This window comes from Oncorhynchus masou, chromosome 15, assembly GCF_036934945.1.
Source record: "Oncorhynchus masou masou isolate Uvic2021 chromosome 15, UVic_Omas_1.1, whole genome shotgun sequence".
NCBI classification, from domain to species: Eukaryota; Metazoa; Chordata; class Actinopteri; order Salmoniformes; family Salmonidae; genus Oncorhynchus; species Oncorhynchus masou.
Genome location: NC_088226.1, coordinates 47,744,632 through 47,772,242, shown reverse-complemented (window position 1 = coordinate 47,772,242; position 27,611 = coordinate 47,744,632). Strand labels below are relative to the sequence as shown.

At 42.9% G+C, this 27,611-nt stretch overlaps 2 protein-coding genes and 1 non-coding gene across 3 annotated transcripts; 2 read left to right on the top strand and 1 right to left on the bottom strand.

Annotated features, from left to right (window-relative positions):
* Nucleotides 1-6,552: 6,552 nt before the first annotated feature.
* Nucleotides 6,553-20,243, top strand: LOC135556354 (myocilin-like). Its single transcript, XM_064989493.1, has 5 exons — nucleotides 6,553-7,414; nucleotides 14,878-14,943; nucleotides 17,623-17,715; nucleotides 18,778-18,989; nucleotides 19,168-20,243. The coding sequence occupies exons 1-5, from the start codon at nucleotides 6,928-6,930 to the stop codon at nucleotides 19,738-19,740; spliced, it is 1,431 nt and encodes a 476-aa protein (XP_064845565.1). The 5' UTR covers nucleotides 6,553-6,927; the 3' UTR covers nucleotides 19,741-20,243.
* Nucleotides 13,947-13,999, top strand: LOC135556968 (U7 small nuclear RNA). The gene has a single exon (XR_010458098.1). It is a non-coding gene; the product is annotated as a U7 small nuclear RNA (small nuclear RNA).
* A 3,106-nt stretch (nucleotides 20,244-23,349) lies between the features above and the next one.
* Nucleotides 23,350-27,482, bottom strand: itpa (inosine triphosphatase (nucleoside triphosphate pyrophosphatase)). Its single transcript, XM_064989494.1, has 8 exons — nucleotides 27,376-27,482; nucleotides 26,192-26,249; nucleotides 26,024-26,088; nucleotides 25,847-25,920; nucleotides 25,710-25,741; nucleotides 25,356-25,468; nucleotides 24,242-24,318; nucleotides 23,350-24,035 (listed from the first exon to the last, which is right to left on the bottom strand). The coding sequence occupies exons 1-8, from the start codon at nucleotides 27,436-27,438 to the stop codon at nucleotides 23,897-23,899; spliced, it is 621 nt and encodes a 206-aa protein (XP_064845566.1). The 5' UTR covers nucleotides 27,439-27,482; the 3' UTR covers nucleotides 23,350-23,896.
* Nucleotides 27,483-27,611: the final 129 nt, after the last annotated feature.

Genomic DNA, 27,611 nt, shown 5'->3' with positions numbered 1-27,611 from the left:
TAAAAAACAAATACCTTTTATGTACATAAGTATTCAGACCCTTTGCTATCAGTCTCAAAATTAAGCTCCGGTGCATCCTGTTTCCATTGATTATCCTTGACATGTTTCCTCAACTTGGAGTCCACCTTTGGTAAATTCAATTGATTGGGCATGATTCGGGAAGGCACACACCTATCTATATTAGGTCCCACAGTTGACAGAGCATGTCAGAGCAAAAACCAAGCCATGAGGTCGAAGGAATTGTCCTTAGAGCTCCAAGACAGGATTGTGTTGAGGCACAGATCTGGGGAAGGGTAACAAAAAATGGCTGCAGCCTTTTATCTCAAATAAACAGCAAACTTGGTTTCAAAAAGGGTCCCCAAGGCAGCATTGAAGGTCCCCAAGAACACAGTGGCTTCCATCATTGTTAAATGGAAGAAGTTTGGAACCACCAGCAATCGGGGGGAAAAAACTGAGCAATCGGGGCAAATAGTGCTGATCAATCCACAAGCTTCGTAGTAGGCATATATTCACAAGAAAATATAAAAAACAAATCCCTCATGTTCCTCTTTCCACTCCTACCCTTTCCCCTTTGATGCTCCCCGCATGAATCTGTCCTGTATTGTTGCAAAGTTGAGAGACCGACTTTATTGGTGCTTCCATAGTGACTAAAATGTAGTGGCCATTCCCTTTATAATGCAGGTTATTGGTCCGTGACGGTCTCTATCCAATACAAAAGACAAATACATATACAGTACCAGTCAAAAGTTTGGACTTTATTTTTACTATTTTCTACATTGGAGAATAATAGTGAAGACATCAAAACTATAAAATAACATGTAGTAACTAAAGTGTTAAACAAAATCTATTTTATATTTGAGATTCTTAAAAGTAGCTACCCTTTGACTTGTTGACAGCTTAGCACACTCTTGGCATTCTCTCAACTAGATTCACCTGGAATGCTTTTCCAACAGCCTTGAAGGGGTTACCACATAATGTATGTGAGCACTTGTTGGCTGCTTTTCCTTCACTCTACGGTCCAACTCATCCCAAACCATCTCAATTGGGTTGAGATCGGGTGATTGTGGAGGCCAGGTTATCTGATGCATCTACATCACTCTCCTTCTTGGTCAAATAGCCCTTACACAGCCTGGAGGTGTGTTTTAGGTCACTGTCCTGTTGAAAAACAAATGATAGTCCCACTAAGTCCCAGGGTCCTTAGCTTAATGATGAGCTTTGAGGGCACTATGGTGTTGAACGCTGAGCACTAGTCAATGAATAGTGTTCTCATATAGGTGTTCCTTTTGTCCAGGTGGGAAAGGGCAGTGTGGAGTGCAATAGAGATTGCATCATCTGTGGATCTGTTGGGGTGGTATGCCAATTGAAGTGGTCTAGGGTTTCTGGGATAATGGTGTTGATGTGAGCCATGATCAGCATTTCAGAGCACTTCATGACTACAGTTGTGAGTGTTATAGGTCAGTAGTCGGCCTTGTGAATGTTGACTTGTTTAAAGGTCTTACTCACATTGGCTGCGGAGAGCGTGATAATAAAGTATTCTGGAACAGCTGGTGCTCTCATGCATGTTTCAGTGTTATTTGCCTCGAAGTGAGCATAGAAGTAGTTTAGCTCGTCTGGTAGGCTCGTGTCACTGCGCAGCTCTCGGCTGCTTTTCCCTTTTGTAGTCTAATGTTTGCAAGCCCTGCCACATCTGATGAGCGTCAGAGCCGATGTAGTACGAATCGATCTTAGTCCTGTATTGACGCTTTGCCTGTTGGATGGTTCGTCGGAGGGCATAGCGGGATTTCTCATAAGCTTCCGGGTTAGAGTCCTGCTCCTTGAAAGCGGCAGCTCTAGCCTTTAGCTCAGTGCAGACTTTTCCTGTAATCCATGGCTTCTAGTTGGGGTATGTATGTATGGTCACTGTGGGGACGACGTCATCGATGCACTTATTGATGAAGCCAAAGACTGATGTGGTGTACTCCTTATGCCATCGGAGGAATCCCAGAACATATTCCAGCCTGTGCTAGTAAAACAGTCCTGTTGCTTAGCATCTGCTTCATCTGACCACTTTTTTATTGATCTAGACCCTGGTGCTTCCTGCTTTCACTTTTGCTTGTAAGCAGGAATCAGGAGGATAGAATTATGGTCAGATTTGCCAAATGTAGGGCGAGGGAGAGCGTCTCTGTGTGTGGAGTAAAGGTGGTCCAGAGCTTTTTTCTCTCTGGTTGCACATTTAACATGCTGATAGAAATTTGGTTAAATGGATTTAAGTTTCCCTGCATTAAAGTCCCCGGCTACTAGGAGCGCCGCCTCAGAGTGAGCGTTTTCTTGTTTGCTTATGAAGGAATACAGCTCATTTAATGCTGTCTTAGTGCCAGCATCAGTCTGTGGTGGTATGTAAACAGCTAGGAAAAATACAGCTGAAAACTCTCTAGGTAGATAGTGTGGTCCACAGCTTATCATGAGATACTCTACTTCAGGCGAGCAATTGCTCAAGACTTCCTTAGATATTGTGCACCAGCTGTTTATTTACAAGAAAATATAGTCCGCCACCCCTTGTCTTACCAGATGTTGCTGTTCTATCCTGCCGGTACAACGTATAACCAGCCAGCTGTATGTTGATAATGTCATGGTTCAGTCACGACTCCATGAAGCATAAGATATTGCAGTTTTGAATGTCCCATTGGTAGTTTAATCTTGTTTGTAGGTCATCGATTTTATTCTCCAAAGATTGAATGTTTGCTAGCAGAATGGAAGGAAGTGGGGGTTTATTCGATCGCCTTCAAATTCTCAGAAGGCAGCCTGCCCTTTTTGAAACTAGGTTTGCTGTTTATTTGAGCTACAAGGCTGCAGCCATTTTTTTGTTAACATTCCCTAGATCTGTGCCTCGACACAATCCAGTCTCGGAGCTCTAAGGACAATTCCTTCAACCTTATGGCTTGGTTTTGCTCTGACATGCACTGTCAACTGTGGAACCTTATATCGAGAGGTGTGTGCTTTTCCAAATCATATCCAATTAATTGAATTTACCAAAGGTGGACTCCAATCAAGTTGTAGAAACATCTCAAGGATGATCAATGGAAACAGGATGTATTTGAGCTCAATTTTGAGTATTATAGCAAAAGGGTCTGGAAACATATGTAAATTAAGGCATTTCTGTGTCTAAAAACCTGTTTTCGCTTCGTCTTTATGGAGTATTGTGTGTAGATTGCTGAGGAACATTTTTTATTTAATCCATTTTAGAATAAGGCTTTAACGTAACAAAAAGTGAAAGTGTATTCAGTCACTGAGTGTACAAAACAAACTAGACGCTAATGTACTTGTCCTCTTGTTCAGTTGTACACCGGGGCCTCCCACTCCCCTTTCTATTCTGGTTAGAGCCAGTTTGCACTGTTCTGTGAAGGGAGTAGTACACAGTGTTGTACGAGATCTTCAGTTGCTTGGCAATTTCTTGCATGGAATAGCCTTAATTTTTCAGTACAAGAATAGACTGCCAAATTTCAGAAAGAGTCTTTGTTTCTGGCCATTTTGAGCCTGTTTTGAACCCACAAATGCTGATGCTCCAGATTCTCAACTAGTCTAAAGAAGGCCAGTTGTTTTCTTGCTTCTTTAATCAGCACAACAGTTTTCAGCTGTGCTAACATAATTGCAAAAGGATTTTCTAATGATCAATTAGCCTTTTTAAAATAATAAACTTGGATTAGCTAACACAACGTGCCATTGGAACACAGTGATGGTTGCTCATAATGGACCTCTGTATGTCTATGTAGATATTCTATTCAAAATCAGCTGTTTCCAGCTACAATAGTCATTTACAACATTTAACTATGTCTACACTGTATTTCTGATCCATTTTATTTATTTTAATGGACAAACAATGTACATTTCTAAGTGACCCCAAACTTTGAAAACTTGCTGGTTATAAAGGTTACAGTTCTGTGAGACACTCGCAGGCTCTTCTTCATCCTTAATCTTCATCACTCCGGGAGAGAGAGATGTATGTGCTTTTTTGGGCTACTATCACAAACACGCCTTGGCAGGACAGTGTGTGTTGGTCCAATTACGGATGGGTGATGTCAGATTCCAGACATAGGAGCAGTCATACCAGTTAAGAGAGAAACATAGAGATGTATGGTGGCTGGGAGAACTCTCTGCTCTGCCAACCTCCTGTTTTTTACTACAGGACACATGAGCCCATTGAGGGACCAGGGAATCAGACACACACACGACCAGTCACAGAAGGGGTCAGACAGTTGGGGGAGGTGGATGTGGCTACCTGGAGGAAGTAGTAGAGAATAAATAAGCATCACAACAACTCAGTCTACTCTGTACTCGATATTCACCACTCATACTGTTGGCTAAAGCAGTAGCACTACGTACATATTCAGCAGGTGACAACATGGAGGAAACACCAGCCAGGATTTACAGACAAACAAAGTACCTGTTTGTGGTTTAACTACTGTACTCCCTCCATTCCTTCTCCTCTCTCCCTCATCTCTCTCCTCCCCTTATTCCCTTGCCCATTTGTAATGGGTTCTGTAAAGACGTCCCCAGGCTATTAATACTGATCCAAAATCATGGCTTTCCTTAATCAGACACATACACCACCAATCTTCTGACAAATCAGGGGTTGTTTTACTGCCAAGTTCCTCTGTCATCCAATCAGAGGTGTTGTTGAAGCTGTGCCAGCTAACAAAAATCCTGCCGTTGGAAACAGAGCTGGCCTGTACCAATCTCCTCGGCCCTCCATTTGTGTATTAATGCGCACCTCTGCCATTTGCACAAGTGTCCCAAAGCTGAGGGAGTGAAGATTATTGAGGATGTAGAGGCAAATTAGACCCTCAGAAAGCCACTTCGTCTGAGCTAGCCAGGCTGTGCTATCCCGACATACACTGCGATATGTTTGGAATTTACTCAATTTCTTACAAAAGAATGGAGAGGCTCGCCTAACTATATGTCACCTGCATTTGTTTATGTCTGATTTCGAGACTTGACACATGTAACATATGAAATACCTCCCAAATGAAATGTTGTTACTGAGGTTTATAGATTGTAGAACAATAGGGGAGATTTGTTCATTTAAATTTCATGCTCGTTTCATTATCGAAAAGTGGAACATGAATTGGATCATTCAAGTCAAGAGTGTGTCCTACAGTTGATGGGTTTATTGATCCCATCGCCACTCTCTGGAAGTCACTCTTGAAGTTTCGTCATCAACTTGGAGGGCCCTCCGAGCCAGTTGGTGAGCGAGCTCAATGTTTTGACCTCCCACCCTTTGCCATTCTTAACTTCTCTCACCATTCTAACCTTTGACCCCACCTCTCCCCCACTCCCTCCCACTTCCTCTCTCCCCTTCGACTCCCTGGGCTCGGAGTGAACATACTTCCCTTTCATCCCTCTCTGGAAATAAACAAGGGATCATAAAACTATGCAACGCGTGAGAGTTAGGAGGGAGAGAGAGTTCTGTCTGGTGGGCAGTGGCTGTGCCTGTTGAATGAATACACCACCAATTAATTTATTTTCGTGTCAAATCGACAATTGGCAATCCATCCCTTATGGGAAAAATTGATACATAAACAAACATTACAATAATTCACTATGGTAGTGAACAAAAACGTAAAAAAATAGTAAATAAGTTTATCCAAACAATAATTACATCCCTAGAGCAGTAAAATAATATACATAGATACATATACAGACAAAAATAAATAAATAACATTTTGTTGTGTGAAAGACAGAGGGATTGACAGAGAGAGGGAGAGAGTATATGAGTGAGAGAGGGATAAAAGGGGTCTAAAGCAGGTGTGGTTTTATGGCGTGTGACTCATGTTATCTTAAACTAGAGATTTAAACCTCAGTGGCTGAGTGGAAAATATGCTTGTGAACACACACATACACTCATGCACATGCACATACATGCAGACACACAATTAATCATACCTCCATACCTCATACCTCCAGCCCTTCCCAATGATGGTTGGAATCTGGACAGCATAGGTCAGGGGTCCTGTAAGCGATCATTATTTCTCATTACGAACCAATCGTCTTCATGCGCCATAAGGGAACACCCTGCCACCCATGGAGCTCTCCGTCTCTGGGGGGGAGGTAACTCAATCCCCCAAGGCCCACCTACCCCTCGTTTCCCTGGGGAGACTCCCCTGCCAAGCCCCCCTGCCAAGCCCCCCTACCCCCTGAATCAAACACCACATATAGCTACAGATAACCCAGCTCTGTGGTTGCTGGCAGAGAGGGCTACTGGATATAGAAACATCAACAGATTTCAAAAGGATGAGGGCAAAGGAAACTGAGAGCCACCCTCTCCTTGCTTACCCTCTTTTCACATGCACACATACACACGCATACATGCACACATCAGCAAGCACGTGTAAACACAAATACATACAAAAACTCCTAGGGCTCTGGAATGTATTTGTTGTTGAGACAATCCCAGAAAAACACACTCTCCTGCCTTTTCTTCCTCCCCCTCTTTCTCTTTCCTCTCCTCCCTCCCTGCCCCCCTCTCACCTCTCCTCACTTTCCTCTCTCTCTTTCCTCCCAGATTGTATAAATATCCCTGAGCTGTTGAGAGGGACTCAGAGACCTGAGGACCCTGACCTGTGAAACAAACAGACCAGAAGAGAGAGAGAGAGAGGCAGACAGCAAGACAACAGACAGAATAATCAGAGAATAAGAACAAGAATCAGCAGTAACACAGTAGGGAAATAAAGCAAGATAAATAACAATAAGAAATAAGGAGATGGAGAACATTTGGGCCAGAACTAAGTGAAGTGATAAAGGGGCAATCACCACGACAGAGAAAGAAGAGCTGAAACACAGAGTGAAATAGAAGAGACATTGATGAGACAAAGAGAGTGAGAGAGACCAGAAGAACCGTGTCCAGTCTACATCTGTGTGTAGCCCACTTGTGTGGTTGTGTTTGTATCCACCATGTGGCTGCTGCTTAATGTTTGTGTGTTCTGTCTGCTGCAATATGGTGAGGGGCAGGACCGTGCCACTCTCTGGAGAGGGAACGACCGTAGCGGGCACTGTCAGTACACCTTCACCGTGCCCAGCCCCAGCGAGACCAGCTGCCCCCCTACAGCCTCCGGAGGACCAGAGATGGAGGGGCTCAAGACTAGACTCAGCCTGCTGGAGGTATTGGTGGCCAGGCTGACTGGAGGGGAGACAAGGGGTCCTGGGCTTGGGGCTGGGTCCCAGTCTGGTCTGCAGGAGGCTCTGACGCAGGCCATGGGAGACAGGAGCCTATTGCAGGGAGAGAAGGAGCATCTGGAGAGAGATGTGGAGGGGCTGCAGAGGAGGTTGGAGGAGATGAGGAGAGAGACGGAGAGACTGAAGAGCAGACCCTGCTACCCACAATCCCCTCTGGTGCCTCCCAGCGTCCCACTACAGGACAGCGGTCTGCGACTTGCCGGAGGTAAGTAACAACATCTGTCTCTCTCCTCCTTCTTCTCTCCTAATGGGGAGAGAAAGTTCATATGATTCCTGATTGAGACCTACACCACTTATGGACAGACTGTGGCACGTGGAGGTGTTCTCCAGTCTGGCTCGGAGACATACAGTTGAAGTCGGACGTTTACATACACTTAGGTTGGAGTCATTAAAACTCATTTTTCAACCACTCCACAAATTTCTTGTTAACAAACTATAGTTTTGGCAAGTCGGTTAGGACATCCAGTTTGTGTAAGACACAAGTAACTTTTCTAACAATTGTTTGCAGACAGATTATTTCACTTACAACTCACTGTATCACAATTCCAGTGGGTCAGAAGTTTAGATACACTAAGTTGACTGTGCCTTTAAACAGCAGAAAATTATTTCATGGCTTTAGAAGCTTTTGATAGGCTAATTGACTTCATTTTAGTCAATTGGAGGTGTACATGTGTATGTATTTCAAGGCCCACCTTCAAACTCAGTGCCTCTTTGCTGGACATCATAGGAAAATCAAAAGAAATCAGCAAAGACCTCAGAAAATTAATTGTAGACCTCCACACATCTGGTTCATCCTTGGGAGCAATTTCCAAACGCCTGAAGGTACCACTTTCATCTGTACATACAATAGTACGTATAAGTATAAACACCATGGGACCAGGCAGCCGTCATACCGCTCAGGAAGGAGGCGCGTTCTGTCTCCTAGAGATGAAAGTACTTGCGAAAAGTGGTGCGAAAAGTGCAAAACAATCCTAGAACAACAGCAAAGGACTTTGTGAAGATGCTGGAGGAAACAGGTACAAAAGTATCTATATCCACAGTAAAACGAGTCCTATATCGACATAACCTGAAAGGCCACTAAGCAAGGAAGAAGCCACTGCTCCAAAACCGCCATAAAAAAGCCAGACTGCACATGGGATCAAAGATCGTACTTTTTGGAGAAATGTCCTCTGGTCTGATGAAACAAAATAGAACTGTTTGGCCATAATGACCATCGTTATGTTTGGAGGAAAAAGGGGGAGGCTTGCAAGCCGAAGAACACCATCCCAACCTTGAAGCATGGGGTGGCTGCATCATTTGGTGGCTGCATCATGTTGTGGGGGTGCTTAGCTGTAGGAGGGACTGGTGTACTTCACAAAATAGATGGCATCATGAGGATGGAAATTTATGTGGATATATTGAAGCAACATCTCAAATTAAAGCTTGGTCATAAATGGGTCTTCCAAATGGACAATGACACCAAGCATACTTCCAAAGTTATGGCAAAATGGCTTAAGGACAACAAAGTCAAGGTATTGGAGTGGCTATCACAAAGCCCTGGCCTCAATACTATAGAAAATTTGTGGGCAGAACTGAAAAAGCGTGTGTGAGCAAGGAGGCCGACAAACCTGACTCAGTTACACCAGCTTTGTCAGGAGGAATGGGCCAAAAGTCACCCAATTTATTGTGGGAAGCTTGTGGAAGGCTATCTGAAATCGTTGACCCAAGTTAAACAATTTAAAAGCAATGCTACCAAATACTAATTGAGTGTATGTAAACTTCTGACCCACTGGGAATGTGATGAAAGAAATAAAAGCTGTAATAAATCATTCTCTCTAATATTATTCTGATATTTCACATTCTTAAAATAAAGTGGTGATCCTCACCTAAGACATGGAATTTTTACTAGGATTAAATGTCAGGAATTGTGAAAAACTGAGTTTAAATGTATTTGGCTAAGGTGTATGTAAACCTCCGACTTCAACTGTGTGTTTGCTGTACATCAAGTGTCTTTTGGTTTTGTAGGAGAGTCAGGAGATTCTGAGTTAACTGGAAGAACTGAGTAAAAATGTGATGCACACACTCAATGATGAGGCACTTTCCTGTAACATAGAGGAGTCCACAGAGCTGTTTGTGTGGATATGGGTGGGTGTGTTCTTGTGCATGTCTGTGTTTGGGCAACACAAGGAGGTCGAAGTAGTGTCAGGTTTCTCAGCTATCTGTTTAAAGAGTGGAGGGAGGGAGAAGGTTCTAGGGGACAGTCAGGGTTAGTCTTTTATTTACAACCAGAGACTTCTTTATGGGGACGTGATGCCAGCGTGAGAAAAGACAAGCAAGACATGTTAGAGTCCCATTTCCATCTTACCTTAGGGCTTTGATGATGTTTGACTCAGACCATCAAGGGTGTTTGTGTGAGTGGGGGGGGGGGGGGGGGGGGGGTTTATCTTGTCTCGTAAAGCTGACATTGCCCACCAACACCACGTAAATCCTCCTTCCCCAACTCCCCATCCACTACCTCCCCATCCCCTATCCCAGTGCTGCCCCTCCCACACTCTAAACCTAAAAAAGAAGTTCATTATTTCCCTACATGGCTCTGTGGCATCTGGTTTGATCCTCATGTTAGCACTTGCAGGCTAAAACATACAGAGGGTTGTTGCACCTCAAAAGAGCACAAGAACAAGGATTTTGACACCAACCATTTTAGATTAAGAAATTATTTCTGATTTGGACCAAACTTCTTCCTATAAATAATTAAGACATGAGGAATCCCAACAAAATGGTAAAAAGCGGACCCCACACCCCATGCCAATCCCACCCCAACAACCAGTATCCAGTATCAGTTCTCTTTTTCTCTATGTTTCACAAGTATGTATGTATGCATGTATTCCCTTTGAATCTGGTGATGTGCCCCCCCCCCCCGTTCAGCTAAATTAGAAGTCGCTAGCATTATTTATCAATTATTTATAAATTAGTGTGAAAGTACCCGGTTTTGAACACTAGATGTCACTGTGCTTGCTACTGTATACCGCCACACTTTTATCAAATTTGCTGGTCTCTTTAAATAAATCACATTCAGAGAGGAGGAAACGCATGAAAAGGGGAAGAGAGGAGTAAAACGTTAAACCATATGTTTGTGTGTGTGCGTGCGTGTGTATGTGTGTGTGCGCATTGGCTCGTGTGTTTGTGCTCACACGAGTGTGGTGAGGCTTGGTAAAGGGGTCCTTTGCAGGTGGGTTCCTGGGTTTAACAGCTAACCACTTAACAGACACGCCATAAATCCCCTCCTGACCTCAGCTGATAGAGCTCAGTTTTACTAGACTAGTTCAAATATGGTTGGCTCTTTACTGGGTAACATCAAAACAGGCCGTGCTTTAATGTCTCTCTTTATTGTTTAACTCAATGGGATTTCCTGGTTAAACAGTGGTTAGAAAGGGCTGGTCAGTCAGAATCAGGCATCTTCAAGATGAGGTTGTTTCTGATGGTCAACCATGTGAACATTGTGCCTCCACAATGACGTTGGTTTGATGCCACTCATATTGTTTCTGGAAACCTCTGTCCCCGTTGTGCCATAAGGTGTTCTTTTATCTGTTTTTTTAAATCTGTTTTTATTGCTAGTTTGAGTTACCTGGGGTGGCAGAGAATTCCATGTAGTCATGGCTCTATTTAATACCGTGTGTTTCCTTAGCTTTGTTCTGGACCTAGGGACTGTGAAGAGACCTCTGGTTGCATGTCTTGTGTGATACCGATGAGTGTCTGAACTGAGTGCCAACTGCTTGAACAGACAGTTCGGTACCTTCATAACATCAACACCTTGCGCAAAGACATATAGTGATGCAGTCAATCTCTCCTCAACTTTGAGCCTGGAGAGATTGACATGCATGTCATTGACATTCGCCCCCAGTGTACATCTAAGTGCAATACGTGCTGCTCTGTTTTTGACCAACTGCAATTTGCCAATGTCCTTCTTAGCCGCACCTGAACACACAACTGGACAGTAGACCAGGTGCGACAAAACTAGGGCCTGTAAGACCTGTTTGGTTCACTGAGATATCAAGAAAGCACAGCAAAGCCTTATCATGTACAGACCTCTTCCCATTTTAGTAACACATTGAGTCTATATGTTTTGACCATGACAGCATGCTAACTAGCATGACACCCAGCAGTTTAGTCTCTTCAACTTGCTCAATAGCCACATTATTCAATAATAGATCCATATGAGATTTAGGGTTGAGGGTTGAGTGAGTGAATAGTCTGAAAAATTATACTTTTAGTTTTGTTTTATATTTAGCACCAGCCTATTGCTAGTTACCCATTCTAAAACTGATTGGAGATCTATGTTAAGGGTGTCCGTTATTTATTTTATTGTTGTAGCTGACGTGTACTGTATACTGTTGAGTCGTCAGCGTACATGGACACAGGTCAGTGGAAGGTCATTAGTAAACACAGAAAACATTAATGGTCCAAGCCGCCTGCCCTGCGGTACACCACACTCAACATTCAACTTCCATTAAAGAAAACCCTCTGTGTTCTATTGGATAGGTAATTGTCCATCCATCATAAGGCAGAGGATGTTAATCCATAACACCTATGTTTTTCAGTAATATGTTATGATCAATGATGTCAAAGGCTGCACTGAAGTCTGTCAATCTTATTATCAATTTCTTTCAACCAATCATCAGTCATTTGTGTCAGTGCCGAGTATGTTGAGTGCCCTTCCCTATAAGCATGCTGAAAGTCTGATCCTAATTTGTTTTCTGTAAAATAACATTGTATTTGGTCAAACAAGATTTTTTCCAAAAGTTTGCTAAGCACCAGCAACAGGCTGATTGGTCTGCTGTTGGAACTATTAAAGGCTGCTTTGCTATTTTTGGTCAGCTGAATGCCACTTGCCTCCCTTCAATCCTGAGGGCACACACCGTCTTCTAGGCTTAGATTGAAGATGTGGCAAATAGGAGTTGCAATGTATTCCGCTACCAACCTCAATAATTTGCCGTCCATGTTGTCAGTTACAGGTGTATTTTAATAGATAGTAGTAATTTTTTCACCTCTTCCACACTAACTTTGCAGAATTCAAAGCTACAGCGCTTGTCTTTCATTATTTGGTCCGTTATACATGAATATGAAGGCTCAGCATTTGTTGTTTGCATGTCATGCCATGCATGTCATGCATTGTCTAATCTTGTCAACAAAAAAAGTTATTGAAGAGGTTGGCAATATCAAAGGGTTTTGTTATGAATGAGCCATCACCCCCAATGAAGGATGGAGCTGAGTTAGCTTTTCTGCCTAGAATTTCATTTAAGGTACTCCAGAGATTTTTACTATCATTCTTTGTATAATTTATATTTGTTCCATAGTATAGTTTCTTCTTCTTTTTGTTTAGTTTACTTATGTTTAGTTACTGACTCACCTCCCCCTAAATAGATTCTGTTACGCAAGTTTTCGAATGGCTTATGAAAAGGCACTGTTGTTGTAGAATAAATGCTATCAACAACAGCCAAGCCAAGAGACCCATGGTGAGTATGGCTGCATCCAAGAACAACAGCTCTGCTACACAGCAACGTGAAGGTGTGCTGTGCCGAGAGATTGAGACTGAGGGAGACATTCAGCCAAACATGAGCCTTTTATCTCCTCTCAGCTCTAATAACTCTAATAGCACAGGGTTAGAAGGCTTGATTGGGCCATCCTCAGGGAGCATGGGTAGGAGTGTTTTGGTGTTTCAGTCTGTGAGGACTTGCTGTGGTCATGATGATCTGCCAGATTTGCCCTTATATCCATCAAACACACACACACACTCACCACCCTCCTCTTCCCATACCCTTCGGCCTAGAAAGCATCCATTGACCCAGGTCATACAAGACATGAACAGAAGCAAATATAAATGACCATTCTTACTGGGCAAGTTCAGGCAGTACAACTCTTTACTTCCGTTTATGCCTGTTGAACGTGACTCTGGTCTCCCACCCTTCACTCCTCACACTTCTCCTCCTCCTTCTCCCCCAACTTTACCCCAAACTCACCCCTTCTCACCACATGTGTAATACTTACTATAGAATGTTGTAGTATACTGTAGAACAGGGGTTCCCAAACTCGGTCCTGAGACCCCCCTGGGTGCATGTTTAATTATTTTGTCCTAGCACTACACAGCTGATTCAAATAATCAAAGCTTGATGATGAGTTGGTTATTTGAATCAGCTGTGTAGTGCTAGGACAAAACCCAAATGGGAAACCCTGCTATAGAATACTATAGTAAATACTAAAGTATTATCCACAACAAAAACACCATACAGTAATGTCCGCAAAAACACTACACTTTTTTAACTATAGTAAATACTAAAGTATTATCCACAACAAAAACACCATACAGTAATGTCCGCAAAAACACTACACTTTTTTAACTATAGTAAATACTAAAGTATTATCCTCAACAAAAACACCATACAGTAATGTCCACAAAAACACGACACTTTTTTAACTATAGTAAATACTAAAGTATTATCCACAACAAAAACACCATACAGTAATGTCCACAAAAACACAACACTTTTTTAACTATAGTAAATACTACTTTATTAAATTTGCATTGTACTCTATCCTTTCCCCTCCCCAATATCGCAATTTGTGCCACCCATAAGTGAGAAACCTACATGCCAAGTATAGACCATATATTGTGTTCTCTACAGTTTTAGAAAAGAGCACAAGCTCTGAAATATTCGTTCAGACCCCAGTCTTATCTACTTACCTACCTACTTACAGGTTTAAAATGTGCTCTTTTAGTATTTCTCCAGTAGGTTTCCTGAAGGAGAAAGCCTCCACTTCTATGTCAAAGATAATAAAAACAGAAACACTATAGTAAATACGACAGTGATGTCTGCAAAGACACTACAGTAAATTTTACAGTATACTACAGTCTGCAAAAACACTGCAGTAAATACTTCAGTGTACTACAATCCACAAAACCACTACATTCATTATTACAGTATAATCTACAGTTTTCCTTTAATATGGTATTTATACTATAGTACACACACACACACACACACACACACACACACACACACACACACACACACACACACACTGCATAATTATGAGGCTGTTAACACGTTAACATGTTAGCATCCATCACTGTTATAGACCCAGTCACTGCTGCTGTTTATCAACACGGGTGAAGTGTTTAGTTTAGAAACTCTCAACTGTAATGGTTCTCTGAGGGGCTGAAGGGAAGGGGGGGGCAGAGGAGAAGGGGAGTGATGGGTGAGCCTTGGGGGAATGTTTGGCCTTGTTCCAGTTGAACTAAACTGGTATGAGGAATGGCTAACTGTGGTAGCAAGGCAGGTCGGGGGCTTCAAGACTAAAGTGTGTGTGTGTGTGTGTGTGTGTGTGTGTGTGTGTGTGTGTGTGTGTGTGTGTGTGTGTGTGTGTGTGTGTGTGTGTGTTCAACAGTCCGGCAGACTCCACAGCAGCTGGGAATCCACTCAGGAGTGTTTGTTTTCTCCTCTTACATTCCCTGCTGTCAGTAGTGCTGCCAGAGACCCCCCTCACCGCTCCCAACACACACACAGGGACCCCATGGCTGGCTGATGTAGGCCGCTCTGGGCTTGATGGTTACTGCATGGTCAGGGTTGGTGCTGTCATTGTACTGTGATGTTAAAAAGTGTGTGTGATTCTACATCCATGATGTGTTTGCAGATGCTGGTGTTCTCTCTCACCTGGTATCCAATGCTGGAAGACAAGGGGACACTGGCAGTTTGAGAGGTAAGCTTCTGGGGTGTCACTGAGTATGTGTTTGCATGTGTGTGTACAAATCTAATTTCAACAGAATGAATAAAGTGAACCAATAATTCTGAATTATTATTAATTCACAAATATCCCAGTATTACCACAAAATTAGTATAATTACAAAAATATGCCATAAAATAGATTTAAAATAAAAGCAGACTAGTTAGGCCATGAAGTAATTTCAACATCTATTTTTGGTTGAGTTGTCAACTAATGTGAATTCAACAAAAAATGTCACCAAGTTATCGGGTTTAGGTTCAAAGTTGGGTGAAAGAAATACAAAATTCCCTTTCGTTGATGACTTTTTGCAAATCCAATCACTTTTCCTTCTTTGATTCAACGTCATCACATTGAATTTTGTCGTTGAAATGACATGAAAACAACGATGAGTCAACCAGTCTTTGTCCAGTGGGCAGTGTCCAGTCCAGTGTCATGGACAGATGTGCTAGGAGGTGCTCAATCTGCTCCTGAGGGTTGCTGTGTTGCAGTCATCACACCTTCAGCTGGAATGTGTAGGCATTGCGTCTCAGGTAATACATTAGGGGTAGATTGTGGTAGTCCTCCACAGGCCGCTTTACCTTCTCCAAGCTACTGTGGACTTTCTAGTGGTGGTAGGTTGCCAGTGAGATACTGCTACCGTTCAAGTTCAGTCAGAGCATGTTGTTGTCGCAGGGCATCGATTAACTACAAAACTGTTGGTTTTGTGGGACCAGCAAGTGTCCTGAAGGCCCGATGCCAATCCTTCATCTCCACAAAGTCTTGCTGCTTGACAGCATCGTAGTAGTTCAACATTTCGGAAATAAACATACCTGTGGCAAATGACGGTGCTCTTTTGGTGAAGACTCCTCGAAGTGATCTCCAGTGCCCAACGTATGTCCCTCAAAGTGGCTCACAACTTTGCGCAGCTCCTGTTCCTCAGAGGATGTGGGGAATATCAGCTTCTCCAGATCTCCATAGCATCTCTCTACATCAGCGGGTGGGATGAACAAGAGCGCAGTGAGCATTTTGAGGTGGAGGGTGAAATTGGGGTTGCTGCAGTACATTGATGCCAGCTGTCTTGGGGTAAATTCCTCATTGCCTCCAACCAGTGGCTTAGTGGTAGTTGAACTAAATTCAAATCTTGGTGGTAGTAGTTAATTGATTTTATTTGCCATGTGGCGTTATAGCTAACTACTAGAACTACACACATATTATTTTGCTCAAATAAAATATGGTTGAAGTAAGCAAGAATTTTCTTTATTTTTCGGCATCAGACCTGCCTAATTCTCACTTGAAACATAGTTTTTGTGTTTAATAGGCTGACTCGAGAGTGATCTGTTCCTACAATTTGTATATGAAATTTTAGATTTAGATATAGTTTAGATGTAGTGAACTACTTTATCAAAGTAACTTTAGCTAAGTAAACTATGTTTTTCTTAAGGGGAGCCTCACTTCTTCCAGTGTGAAGTAATTGGTAAAGTATATTTTCAGAGTAGCTTCCCCAACACTGTCTCCAAAGCATGATTGTACTGTATATACTGTATCTCCTAAAAAATATTTAGTATATAGACATCAGATGAATTGCATGTTCAACTCGACATTGCTGTCATTTTGAAAATGAACCCTTAATACAACATCAATAGTATGCTCATTGTTTTTGCTTGCCTCATACTTATAGTGCAGTAAAATACAGGCTGCTGGAATCACGGTCGACTGTCACAGTCCCAAAAGGGTGTACGACTGCCGTAACAAGGGTGGGGCCGCTTTGAATGATCCATCAACACTTCCCTACGAAGGCAAAGTGCAGTAACTACGAATTTGGTTTAAAAAAAGTTATATTATAATGTGGTATTTATTTTTCTGACATAAGAACAAGCCAGTCGATTAGGATATATCAGGAAGTACCAGAAATTGATGTCTGTCTAGATATTTTGCAGTATATATATATTTTTTTTACGTATGGTAGTTACTGCACTTTGCCTTTGTAGGGCAGTACACACTAGGACACGGACTGGCACAGGACATCTAAGTTACGTGTCGTTGTAAAGATGAGAAACCTGTCTTTTCTTGGTCCGCTGTCATGCTGGAAGAATAGCTCTTCCCTCGCTGTGCCATGGTAGCTCTCAGGGATGAGCAGGTTGTAGAGGGTCGGTACAGGGGCACCTGGATGTTCAGTAGGTCCTCTTTTTCTAAAGGGCTTACTCAAGCAACAACAAAAAAAACCTTATTTTTTATTGGAGAATCGTTTAGCAGCAGATATTTGCATTCAACTGTTTAGTGCGCGGTCAGATGCGCCCGAGCCCATTCAGTTGGCATTATGTGCCCATTCCGGTGGATATATAGCTTGATCACATAATCAAAACAGAATTAGCATGTGCAAACTATTAGGTGCAGCTCATTTGCATAGTTACAGTTGCACAGTTCCTTCAATCGTGACTGTATTGATTTGCTACAATCACTTGCAATGAGTGTATTCTTTTCACTTGCAATGACCAAACTGGGCTGGTTGTTTGAGGTGTAATGATGAAAAATTAATGAAAACCACAAAATGTGCATATGCCTATCTTTCTAATCATAGTTTTAAAACATCTACTCTGTCTGTCTGTGTCTGTCTGTCTGTCTGTCTGTCTGTCTGTCTCTCTCTCTCTCTGTCTCTCTGTCTCCTCCCCCCTCCAGACCCAGCATGGCGGTATGGTGACAATGCAGGGTTCCAGGAGTTGAAGGCTGAGGTGACTGAGATTCCTGCTCCTAGTACTGAGGACAGCACAGGTGAGACACACACCTGGATATATCAAATTGGTCATTAACCTGATGCGGTCCCAACAGTCCCAATACTATTACACAGTTACCCCCTCTTCCCCCCTGCTGCTCCAAAACAAATATTGCTATTAATACACAGGCAATAATAACACTAAATGCCAGAGCAATAGCACGGTAAATACCAACACCAGAACACGAGGGACTGCATGTGTTTGTATATGTTAAGAGCCTGACAGGGAGAGATAAGTATGTTCAGTAGAGCTTCAGTGGATCTCTCCCTGTCAGGCTCTTAACACGTACAAACACATGCAGTCCCTCGTGTTCTGGTGTTGGTATTTACCGTGCTATTGCTCTGGCATTTAGCGGAAATGTGTAGAGGGAAACGTGTATGGTGATAAGATGATCTCCACCATACACCTTTCCCTCTACACATTTCCGCTGCAGTTTCTGTCACATCTAGAAAAGGACTGAAACGTCAACAAAATAAACATGTTGAGATGAATGTTTGTGCTGGAGTTATTCATATCATTGATGACTGTGCCTGTATATAATTACATAAACCCCCGTCCTTACACACACCACTCTGTCGTGAATATCCTAAAGGTATTTTAGGAAGAGGTAAATATACAGCAGCCTGATCATTTTCTCAGTGAGAGGCTTGAAGTGGTGGAGGATTCCTGTATCTGATAACTCTCAGCTCAGCTGCTCTTCTACTAACTCGGTACCACACACACACTCATGGGGCCTGTTAATTAGCAGAGATGCCAAATCGTTGTAGACCTGCTATCTGTCTCCATTATGAGAAATGATAATCTCTCAGATCTTTCAGCAGGCGTTACCTCTTCGCTCCATACCCCTATCCAAAAACAGGATTTACCACAGATTATCTCTACACACACCTCTCTCCTCTGTATCTCTCTCTTCCAGGGTGCATCTCAATAGTAAAAATAGCATCGTCACCCCTGACATCTAATGACCTGTCCCTATAACTGCCCACCCCCCCATCTACCCATCTCTCTTTTCATCTCTCTAACTGCTCTCTCTCTCCCTTCCCACCCTTCTCTCTCCCAGGCTGTGGGGAGTTGATATCAATAGGAGAGCCAGTGTCCCATCGTAAGGCTGATAGTATAGCTGGTAAATATGGGGTGTGGATGCAGGATCCGGAGGCTGTGGAGCCCTACGGAGGGAAGATGGTGTGGCGCATCGATACTGTGGGGTCAGAGGTCAGACAGCTGTTTGGTTACGAGGACATGGACCAGCTCTCTAAAGGCTACCCCTCAAAGGTGGGTGACTGAACTGACTGGCATGGGATAGACCTAGAGGCTAATCTTAACCATAGATCTAAGATCTAATGACCTTACCCCTAACCAACCCCACCTTAACCATTAAGGGATGATCAAATTGATGTATAATGTAAAGTCTGACCATTGACCAGACTGTATTATCATTATTTATTACAAGGTGTTGCTGTTGCCGGAGCCAGTGGAGAGTACAGGAGCGACTCTGTACCGCGGCTCTCTGTACTACCAGCGCCGCCGCAGCCGCACCCTGCTGAGGTACGACCTGGCGTCTGAGAGCATCGCCGCCCGCCGAGACCTGCCCCACGCCGGCTTCCACGGCCAGTTCCCCTACTCCTGGGGCGGCTACACCGATGTGGACCTGGGGGTGGACGAGCAGGGCCTGTGGGCCGTCTACAGCACCAACAAGGCTAAAGGAGCCATAGTGGTGTCTCAGCTGGACCCACACAGCCTGGCGGTGAAGAGGAGCTGGGAGACCAGCATCAGGAAGAACAGCGTGGCTAACGCCTTCGTCATCTGTGGCCGTCTCTACACGGTTGCCAGCTACACTGCTCCTAACACCACCATCAACTTTATGTTCGACACAGCTACAGGCCAGGGGAAGCAGGTGGCGCTACCCTTCAGGAATAAGTACCGCTACAACAGCATGGTGGATTATAACCCTGCCCAAAGGAAGCTGCACGCCTGGGACAACTTCCACATTGTCTCCTACGACGTCAGGCTGGGTCACCAGTAGAGGAACTCACAACAAAAACCTTTCAAAAAGACTTTCTCTTGTCTTTAGAGCAGTTAGTGTGGTAGTCAGTGGTTAGAATGCTATTATTTACCACCTTCATCGATTCGAAGGTTTAGTAGTTACCAAAACTGGCCACAGCAGTGATTGAGATTAAGCTTTTTTAAGCAAATTGTGTTATGAATAAAAAACCCTGCAGGTATCTTGTTTCAGTGGGAAGGCTTTTGCTGTGGCACAGTCCACAAACATGTTTATAGAGGAATTATTTTTCTACTGTTTTGTTGTAAGAGATCGGCTTTTATTGTGTTTTGATGTATATTGTTGAATGGGAGGTGAGGGGGCAAAGAATAAATGATGACGTTTACTTCTTGCATACTGTACCATTGGTCATCATACAAACTGTATTGTGTATAAAACTCCTTCTGACCTGTGCATTGTACACCACTATTACATTATGTACAAATTCATACAAAGGTCAAATAAAAGGTATCCATTCTAAATAACAATGACTTGTTTATTTTTGTGTAAAAATCAATGACTTCTAGTAGGCACACATGACTGATAAAAGTGTCTGCTAAATGGCATATTTAAATATATATATGTATATATATATATACAGTACCAGTCAAAAGTTTGGACACCTACTCATTCAAGGGTTTATACATTGTAGAATAATAGTGAAGACATCAAAACTATGAAACAACACATGAAAACTTTGAAATAACACATGGAATCATGTAGTAACCAAAAAAGTTTTAAACAAATCAGATGTATTTATATTTGAGATTCTTCAAAGTAGCCACCCTTTGCCTTGATGACAGCTTTGCACACGCTTGGCATTCTCTACAACCAGCTTCATGAAGTAGTCACCTGGAATGCATTTCAATTAACAGGTGTGCCTTGCTAAAAGTTAATTTGTGGAATTGATTTCCTTCTTAATGCTCTGGAGCCAATCAGTTGTGTTGTGACAAGGTAGGGGTGGTATACAGAAGATAGCTCTATTTGGTAAGAGACCAAGTCCATATTATGGCAAGAACAGCTCATATAAGCAAAGAGAAAAGACAGTCCATCATTACTTTAAGACATGGGTCAGTCAAGGTCAGTCAATCTGGAAAATTTCAATCTGAAAGTTTCTTTAAGTGCAGTCACAAAAACCATAAAGCGCTATAATGAAACTGGCTCTTATGAGGACCGCCACAGGAAAGGAAGACCCAGAGTTACCTCTGCTGCTGAGGAGAAGTTAGAGGATAGAGTTAATTGCACCTCAGATTGCAGCCCAAATAAATGCTTCACAGAGTTCAAGTAAACAAACACATCTCAACATCTGCGTGAATCAGGCCTTCATGGTCGAATTGCTGCAAAGAAACCAATACAAAAGGACACCAATAATAAGAAGAGACCTGATTGGGCCAAGAAACACGAGCAATGGACATTAGACTGGTGGAAATCAATTCTTTGGTCATGAGTCCAAATTCGAAATTTTCGGTTCCAACCACTGTGTTTTAGTGAGACGCAGAGTAAGTGAATGGATTATCTCCGCATGTTTGGTTCCCACGTGATGCATGGAGGAGGAGGTGTGATGGTATGGTGGTGATTTTCCGGTGACACTAACACTGTCTGCACACTTAACCAGCATGCCTACCACAGCATTCTGCAGGGATACACCATCTCATCTGGTTTGTGCTTAGTGGGACTATCATTTGTTTTTCAACAGGATAATGATCCAACACACCTCCAGGCTGTGTAAGGGCTATTTGACCAAGAAGGAGAGTGATGGAGGGTTGCATCAGATGACCTGGCCTCTACAATCAACCGACCTCAACCCAATTGAGATGGTTTGGGATGAGTTAGACTGCAGAATGAAGTAAAAGCAGCCAACAAGTGCTCAGCATATGTGGAAACTCATTCAAGACTGTTGATCCTCATGAAGCTGGTTGAGAGAATGCCAAAAGTGTGCAAAGCTGTCATCAAGGCAAAGGGTCTAAAATAAATTTTGATTTGTTTAATACTTTTTGGTTACTACATGTTTCCATGTGTTATTTAATAGTTTTGATGTCTTCACTATTATTCTGCCGTGTAGAAAATAGTAAAAAATAAAGAAAAACCCTTGAATGAGTAGGTGTGTCCAAACTTTTGACTGGTACTGTATATATATATATATATATATATACACACACACACACACAGTGAGGGAAAAAAGTATTTGATCCCCTGCTGATTTTGTACGTTTACCCGTTGACAAAGAAATGATCAGTCTATAATTTTAATGGTAGGTTCATTTGAACAGTGAGAGACAGAATAACAACAATAAAAATCCAGAAAAACGCATGTCAAAAATGTTATAAATGGATTTGCATTTTAATGAGGGAAATAGGTATTTGTCCCCTCTGCAAAACATGACTTAGTACTTGGTGGCAAAACCCTTGTTGGCAATCACAGAGGTCAGACATTTCTTGAAGTTGGCCACCAGGTTTGCACACATCTCAGGAGGGATTTTGTCCCACTCCTCTTTAAAGATCTTCTCCAAGTCATTAAGGTTTTGAAGGTTGACGTTTGGCAACTTGAACCTTCAGCTCCCTCCACAGATTTTCTATGGGAGTAAGGTCTGGAGACTGGCTAGGCCACTCCAGTACCTTAATGCGCTTCTTCTTGAGCCACCCCTTTGTTGCCTTGGCTGTGTGTTTTGGGTCATTGTCATGCTGGATTATCCATCCACGACCCATTTTCAATGCCCTGGCTGAGGGAAGGAGGTTCTCACCCAAGATTTGACGGTACATGGTCCAGTCCATCGTCCCTTTGATGCAGTGAAGTTGTCCTGTCCCCTTAGCAGAAAAACACCCTCAAAGCATATTGTTTTCACCTCCATGTTTGACGGTGGGGATGGTGTCCTGGGGTCAAAGGCAGCATTCCTCCTCCTCCAAACAGGGCGAGTTGAGTTGATGCCAAAGAGCTCCATTTTGGTCTCATCTAACCACAACACTTTCACTCAGTTGTCCTCTGAATCATTCAGATGTTCATTGGCAAACTTCAGACGTGCATGTATATGTGCTATCTTGAGCAGGGGGACCTTGCGGGCGCTGCAGGATTTCAGTCATTCACGGCGTAGTGTGTTACCAATTGTTTTCTTGGTGACTATGGTCCCAGCTGCCTTGAGATCATTGACAAGATCCTCCAGTGTAGTTCTGAACTGATTCCTCACCGTTCTCATGATCATTGCAACTCCACGAGGTGAGATCTTGCATGGAGCCCCAGGCCGAGGGAGATTGACAGTTCTTTTGTGTTTCTTCCATTTGCAAATAATCGCACCAACTGTTGTCACCTTCTCAACAAGCTGCTTGGCGATGGTCTTGTAGCCCATTCCAGCCTTGTGTAAGTCTACAATCTTGTCCCTGTCATCCTTGGAGAGCTCTTTGGTCTTGGCCATGGTGGAGAGTTTAGAATCTGATTGATTGCTTCTGTGGACAGGTGTCTTTTATACAGGTGTAACAAGCTGAGATTTGGAGCACTCCCTTTAAGAGTGACTAAGAGCAAAAGACTAAGAAAAGGGGAGTGGAAATGTGACAAACAGGAGAGAAAACATTGAGTTACATTAAAGGAGATCAAACTCAGAAAGACAGAATATTTGTGGTTTATTATACACACCTCTTGGGGCACTCCACACACTCACAGAGTCTGCCTCTCACAAATACTGTAGTCTTGGCTTGGGGACTGCACTTTACAAAGCACAATGTCTTGAACTAGAACCACATTTTGGTTCATAAAACTCACATAATCCAGATTTGATGAGCTCTATCAGTTTGAGAAAAGCAGATTCAGTGTTCAATACAAGCGAATTGACTCTGAACAGAGAATAAACCAAATCCTTATTTTTTGATAAGGTACAAAAAGTACTTATTTAAGACAAATGATGGAGGACGGAGTGTGGTCTAAACCTTTGGCAGATGAGGTTAGAACTTGCTGACCAGTGTGGAACTGTCTAATCTGCACAAGTTTGTCCCTGTCTGATTGGTTAGCTGAGTCCTGACTGTTTGTTGAGCGATTGGTCAGAGTAGGTAGAAGTTGCCCCTAACCACGTATACAGAGAGTCAGATACGTTTTGTATACCCCTGATGGTAAAGGTTAAGAATGGGGGTAGGGTTGTCTGACCCTAGATCAGTGGTTAGTCGTTCTGTTTCTTCTTCTTGGTGTCTGGCATGCCATTGTCGTTGGCCTGAGAGGAGAAGTGTTCGGACATGGCTGCCAGGGCTCGGTACCGATGGGATATTGTGTTCTTCACCTCCTTAGGTAGCTCAGCATAACTACAGGGACCAGAAAGAGAATGAGAGAGACAACAATAAATGAGCTGGCAATAATCACTTTCATTCATTTTCTTCTTACTGATGTTGTCAATACATAAAATAGACATCTACTGCCCCCCAGTGGTAGAGTAGGAGAGTAATAAAGGAGTAGTAAAGTGTGATACGTAAACACAGACTCCTGCGAGTAAAATAAAAGTCCTGCTTACGTTTGGTCAAATCCGTCTGGTTGGAAACAGGGGTCCCATCCAAAGTCTCTGGGGCCTCTAGGCTCTACAATGTGCCCCTAAAGAAGTTAGGGGGAAAAATACATGGGGGTGAGCACGCTGCACCATAGAGAGCATCTTGACTGGCTGCATCACTGCTTGGTATGGCAACAGCACCACCCTCGATTGCTTGGTGTTGCGGTACATCACTGGGGTCGAGTTCCCAGCCATCCAGGACCTGCCATCAGGATGTGAGAAAGGAAGACCTGGAAATTGTTAAAGACTCCAGCCATCCAAGCCAGAGTGTTCTCTATGCTTCCGCATGGCAAGCGGTACCGGAGCATAAAAGTCTGACACCAACAGGCTCCTGAACAGCGTCTAGCCATAGCCCATCCAACTACCTCATCCCCATACTGTATTTATTTATTTATATTGCTCCTGTGCACCCCAGTATCTCTACTTGCACATTCATCTTCTGTACATCTATCACTCCAGTGTTTAATTGCTATATTGTAATTACTTTGCCACCATGGCCTATTTATTGCCTTACCTCCCTTATCTTACCTCATTTGCACACACTGTATATAGACTTTTTCTATTGTATTATTGACTGTATATTTGTTTATTCCATGTGTAACTGTGTTGTTGTATGTGTCGAACTGCTTTGCTTTATTTTGGCCAGGTCGCAGTTGTAAATGAGAACTTGTTCTCAACTAGCCTACCTGGTTAAATAAAAGTGAAATAAAATAAAAATAAGACTGCTGAAATTTGGTCAAAAATCTTTCATCTGTTGTAACGGCAAGGTATATTATCAGATTAATGTGGTATTTAGTTTTCCTGACACAAGAACAAGCCAGTTGATCAGAATTTATCATGGAGTATCAGAAATGGCTGTCTGTCTAGACAGAAAAATACTTTGAAGTCAGATTTTGCAGTAAAATAAATGACATAGTTACTGCGTTTTGACTTTGTAGGGCAGTGTACATTTTTTTATGTTATTTTTTGTGCTACATTGATATTGATTACTGCATTGTTGGGTTTGGAGCTTGTAAGAAAGACATTTTACTGCACCTATGCACATTACATAAAAACTTTATATTTGAAACTATATTCTGACCTCAGTTATCCCTCTGAAGAGTTGTACTGGCTCCTCTTTCCCTGGACAGAAGGCAAAGGTACACAGAGCCCAGGCTGACTTATCTTCAAACCCAGCCAACATCTTATACAGACCTGGATAGAGGGAAGGACGGTGACACAAACTCAAACCCAGGTTAGGTTAGTGGCACCTTAATTGGGGAGGACTGGCTGGCTCGTGGTAATAGCTGGAGCGGAATGGTATCAAACACACCAAACACATGGTTCGTTCCAGCCATTATTATGAGCCTTCCTCCCCTCAGAAGCCTCCACTGCATACTCAAACATTACATTTAAGTAACTGTACTCATTAATTCACAGATGAATCATGATTTACCTTCAGGCCTAAGTTTATCCAGGAACCATTTTCTACACACACACAACAAAAAAAACAGATACATTTTTAATAAATGTATTGTCATATTAGAGAATCCGACTACAGGCTCCACAGAGAGGTTATAGAGGCCTACTCACATGTAGGGTCCTGGTAGACCTCCCAATGCTCTGAAACAGAGACAGGTGTCCTCCACGATGACTGGTCCATCAACCTGAGAGAATTGACACAGACAAACCAGGTCAGATGATACACGTATCTCTAATCCAGACCTCATTACAACAGCACACGGAAAAGAACAGTCCACAATGACACACCTGTTTTACTGCTTCCTTACACTTCTGTATAGAGATCTCGTCTGGTTCCCCCTGATATTCAGGCACTGAGAAAGATGGACAGTAATTTAGTCCCACATGAAGACTTAACAGAGATGTATTGATTAGGTATACATCTATCTCGTCATTCCACTGAGAAAGTTAACTCACAGTCAATCTTCTTGGACACTAGTTTGTAGGGAAACCCGTCCCCCAAGATCTGAATCACCTGGTTCGACAAAGAACAGCAGTCTTTTATGATGGCATGAACTTTTGAGTTGGTCTACAATGTTATGTGTAAGGCAGGGACGGAAAACTGGCGGCCCGCCGCCCCCCCCCCAGCTGGGGTCTCAACTTACTGTTTAGAGTTAGCATAGTAGAATACACAAGGTGCAATAAAAAAAATGTGATTGTGCATCAGCAGTTTCTCTCTTATGTCAGTCACTCAATTAGCCCATGTCAGTGAACATTTTTTAGATTGGTAAATTAGTCTAGCATCCAGCCATTTATACTTGAAGTAATCATGGTCGAATTACAGACTCATTGATTTTGTTAAGTCACTTTCACTCAGATATCATATTAAAAACGGCAAACATTTATATCCACCCTATAGCAAAATGTGTACAATTGCAGGAAATTAGCTGTAAAACGGCACATCTTTCTCTTCGCCCAATGACGAAATGAGTACAATTGCAGGAAATGTAAATGTTTGGCTCGCAGGTTGGGGATGTGTTCCCCCCCAACAACATTTTGCGTAGGGCCCCTATAAGGCTAGGGCATGGATGTGGGTAGGCAGACCCGCAATCCACTGTAGCCCCTACTGGTTCGATCCTGCTGTATCACAACCGGCCGTGATCAGGTGTCCTATAGGGCGGCGCACAATTGACACAGCGCCATCCGGGTTAGAGGAGGTTTTGGCCGAGGTAGGCCGTCATTGTAAAATAAGAATATGTTCTTAACTGACTTTCCTAGTTAAATAAAATGAGAAGTTCTGATTTTTTGTGCCACCCAACCCCATCAAAGTTGCCCATCCCTGGTGTAAGGCTTGGATGACACCTGCTGGTATGATGCTATACTGTTAAACATGCAGGACTCCAATAACCCAGTTCATGTTATACAGTTAATGTGTACAAGCTATTGACGTAGCCTCTAAAATGAGATTAATTATATATCAAAACATTTGATCTCGGCAGGTGTAATCTAAAACTTGGCCACCACCACATTTACCCCTGTCAGACTTCCATTATGTCAGGAGTCGGCTGGAACCTCTAATAAACAGCTCACTTTGGAACGTTTCAATGTTCATTCCGGGCCATTTCTACAGGGAATAATAATTCATCTGAAGCATTCCCCACCTCTTCTAGTTTCTTTGCGTTTCCAGTCACGAAGACAACGGATCTCCCCACTGGAATAGCCATGCTGAGGCCTCTTGAAGTCTGGAAGATAATCACGAACGGACCAGAACACGCCGCACCGCAAAGACATCCGGGCACTGGATCAGCCAATGACAGGCCACTGCCAAGAATCCTAGCAAATCAGGGCAAGGCTAGGAACTCCGCCTATTCAGCGCTATCCAATCGGAATGTTGTTG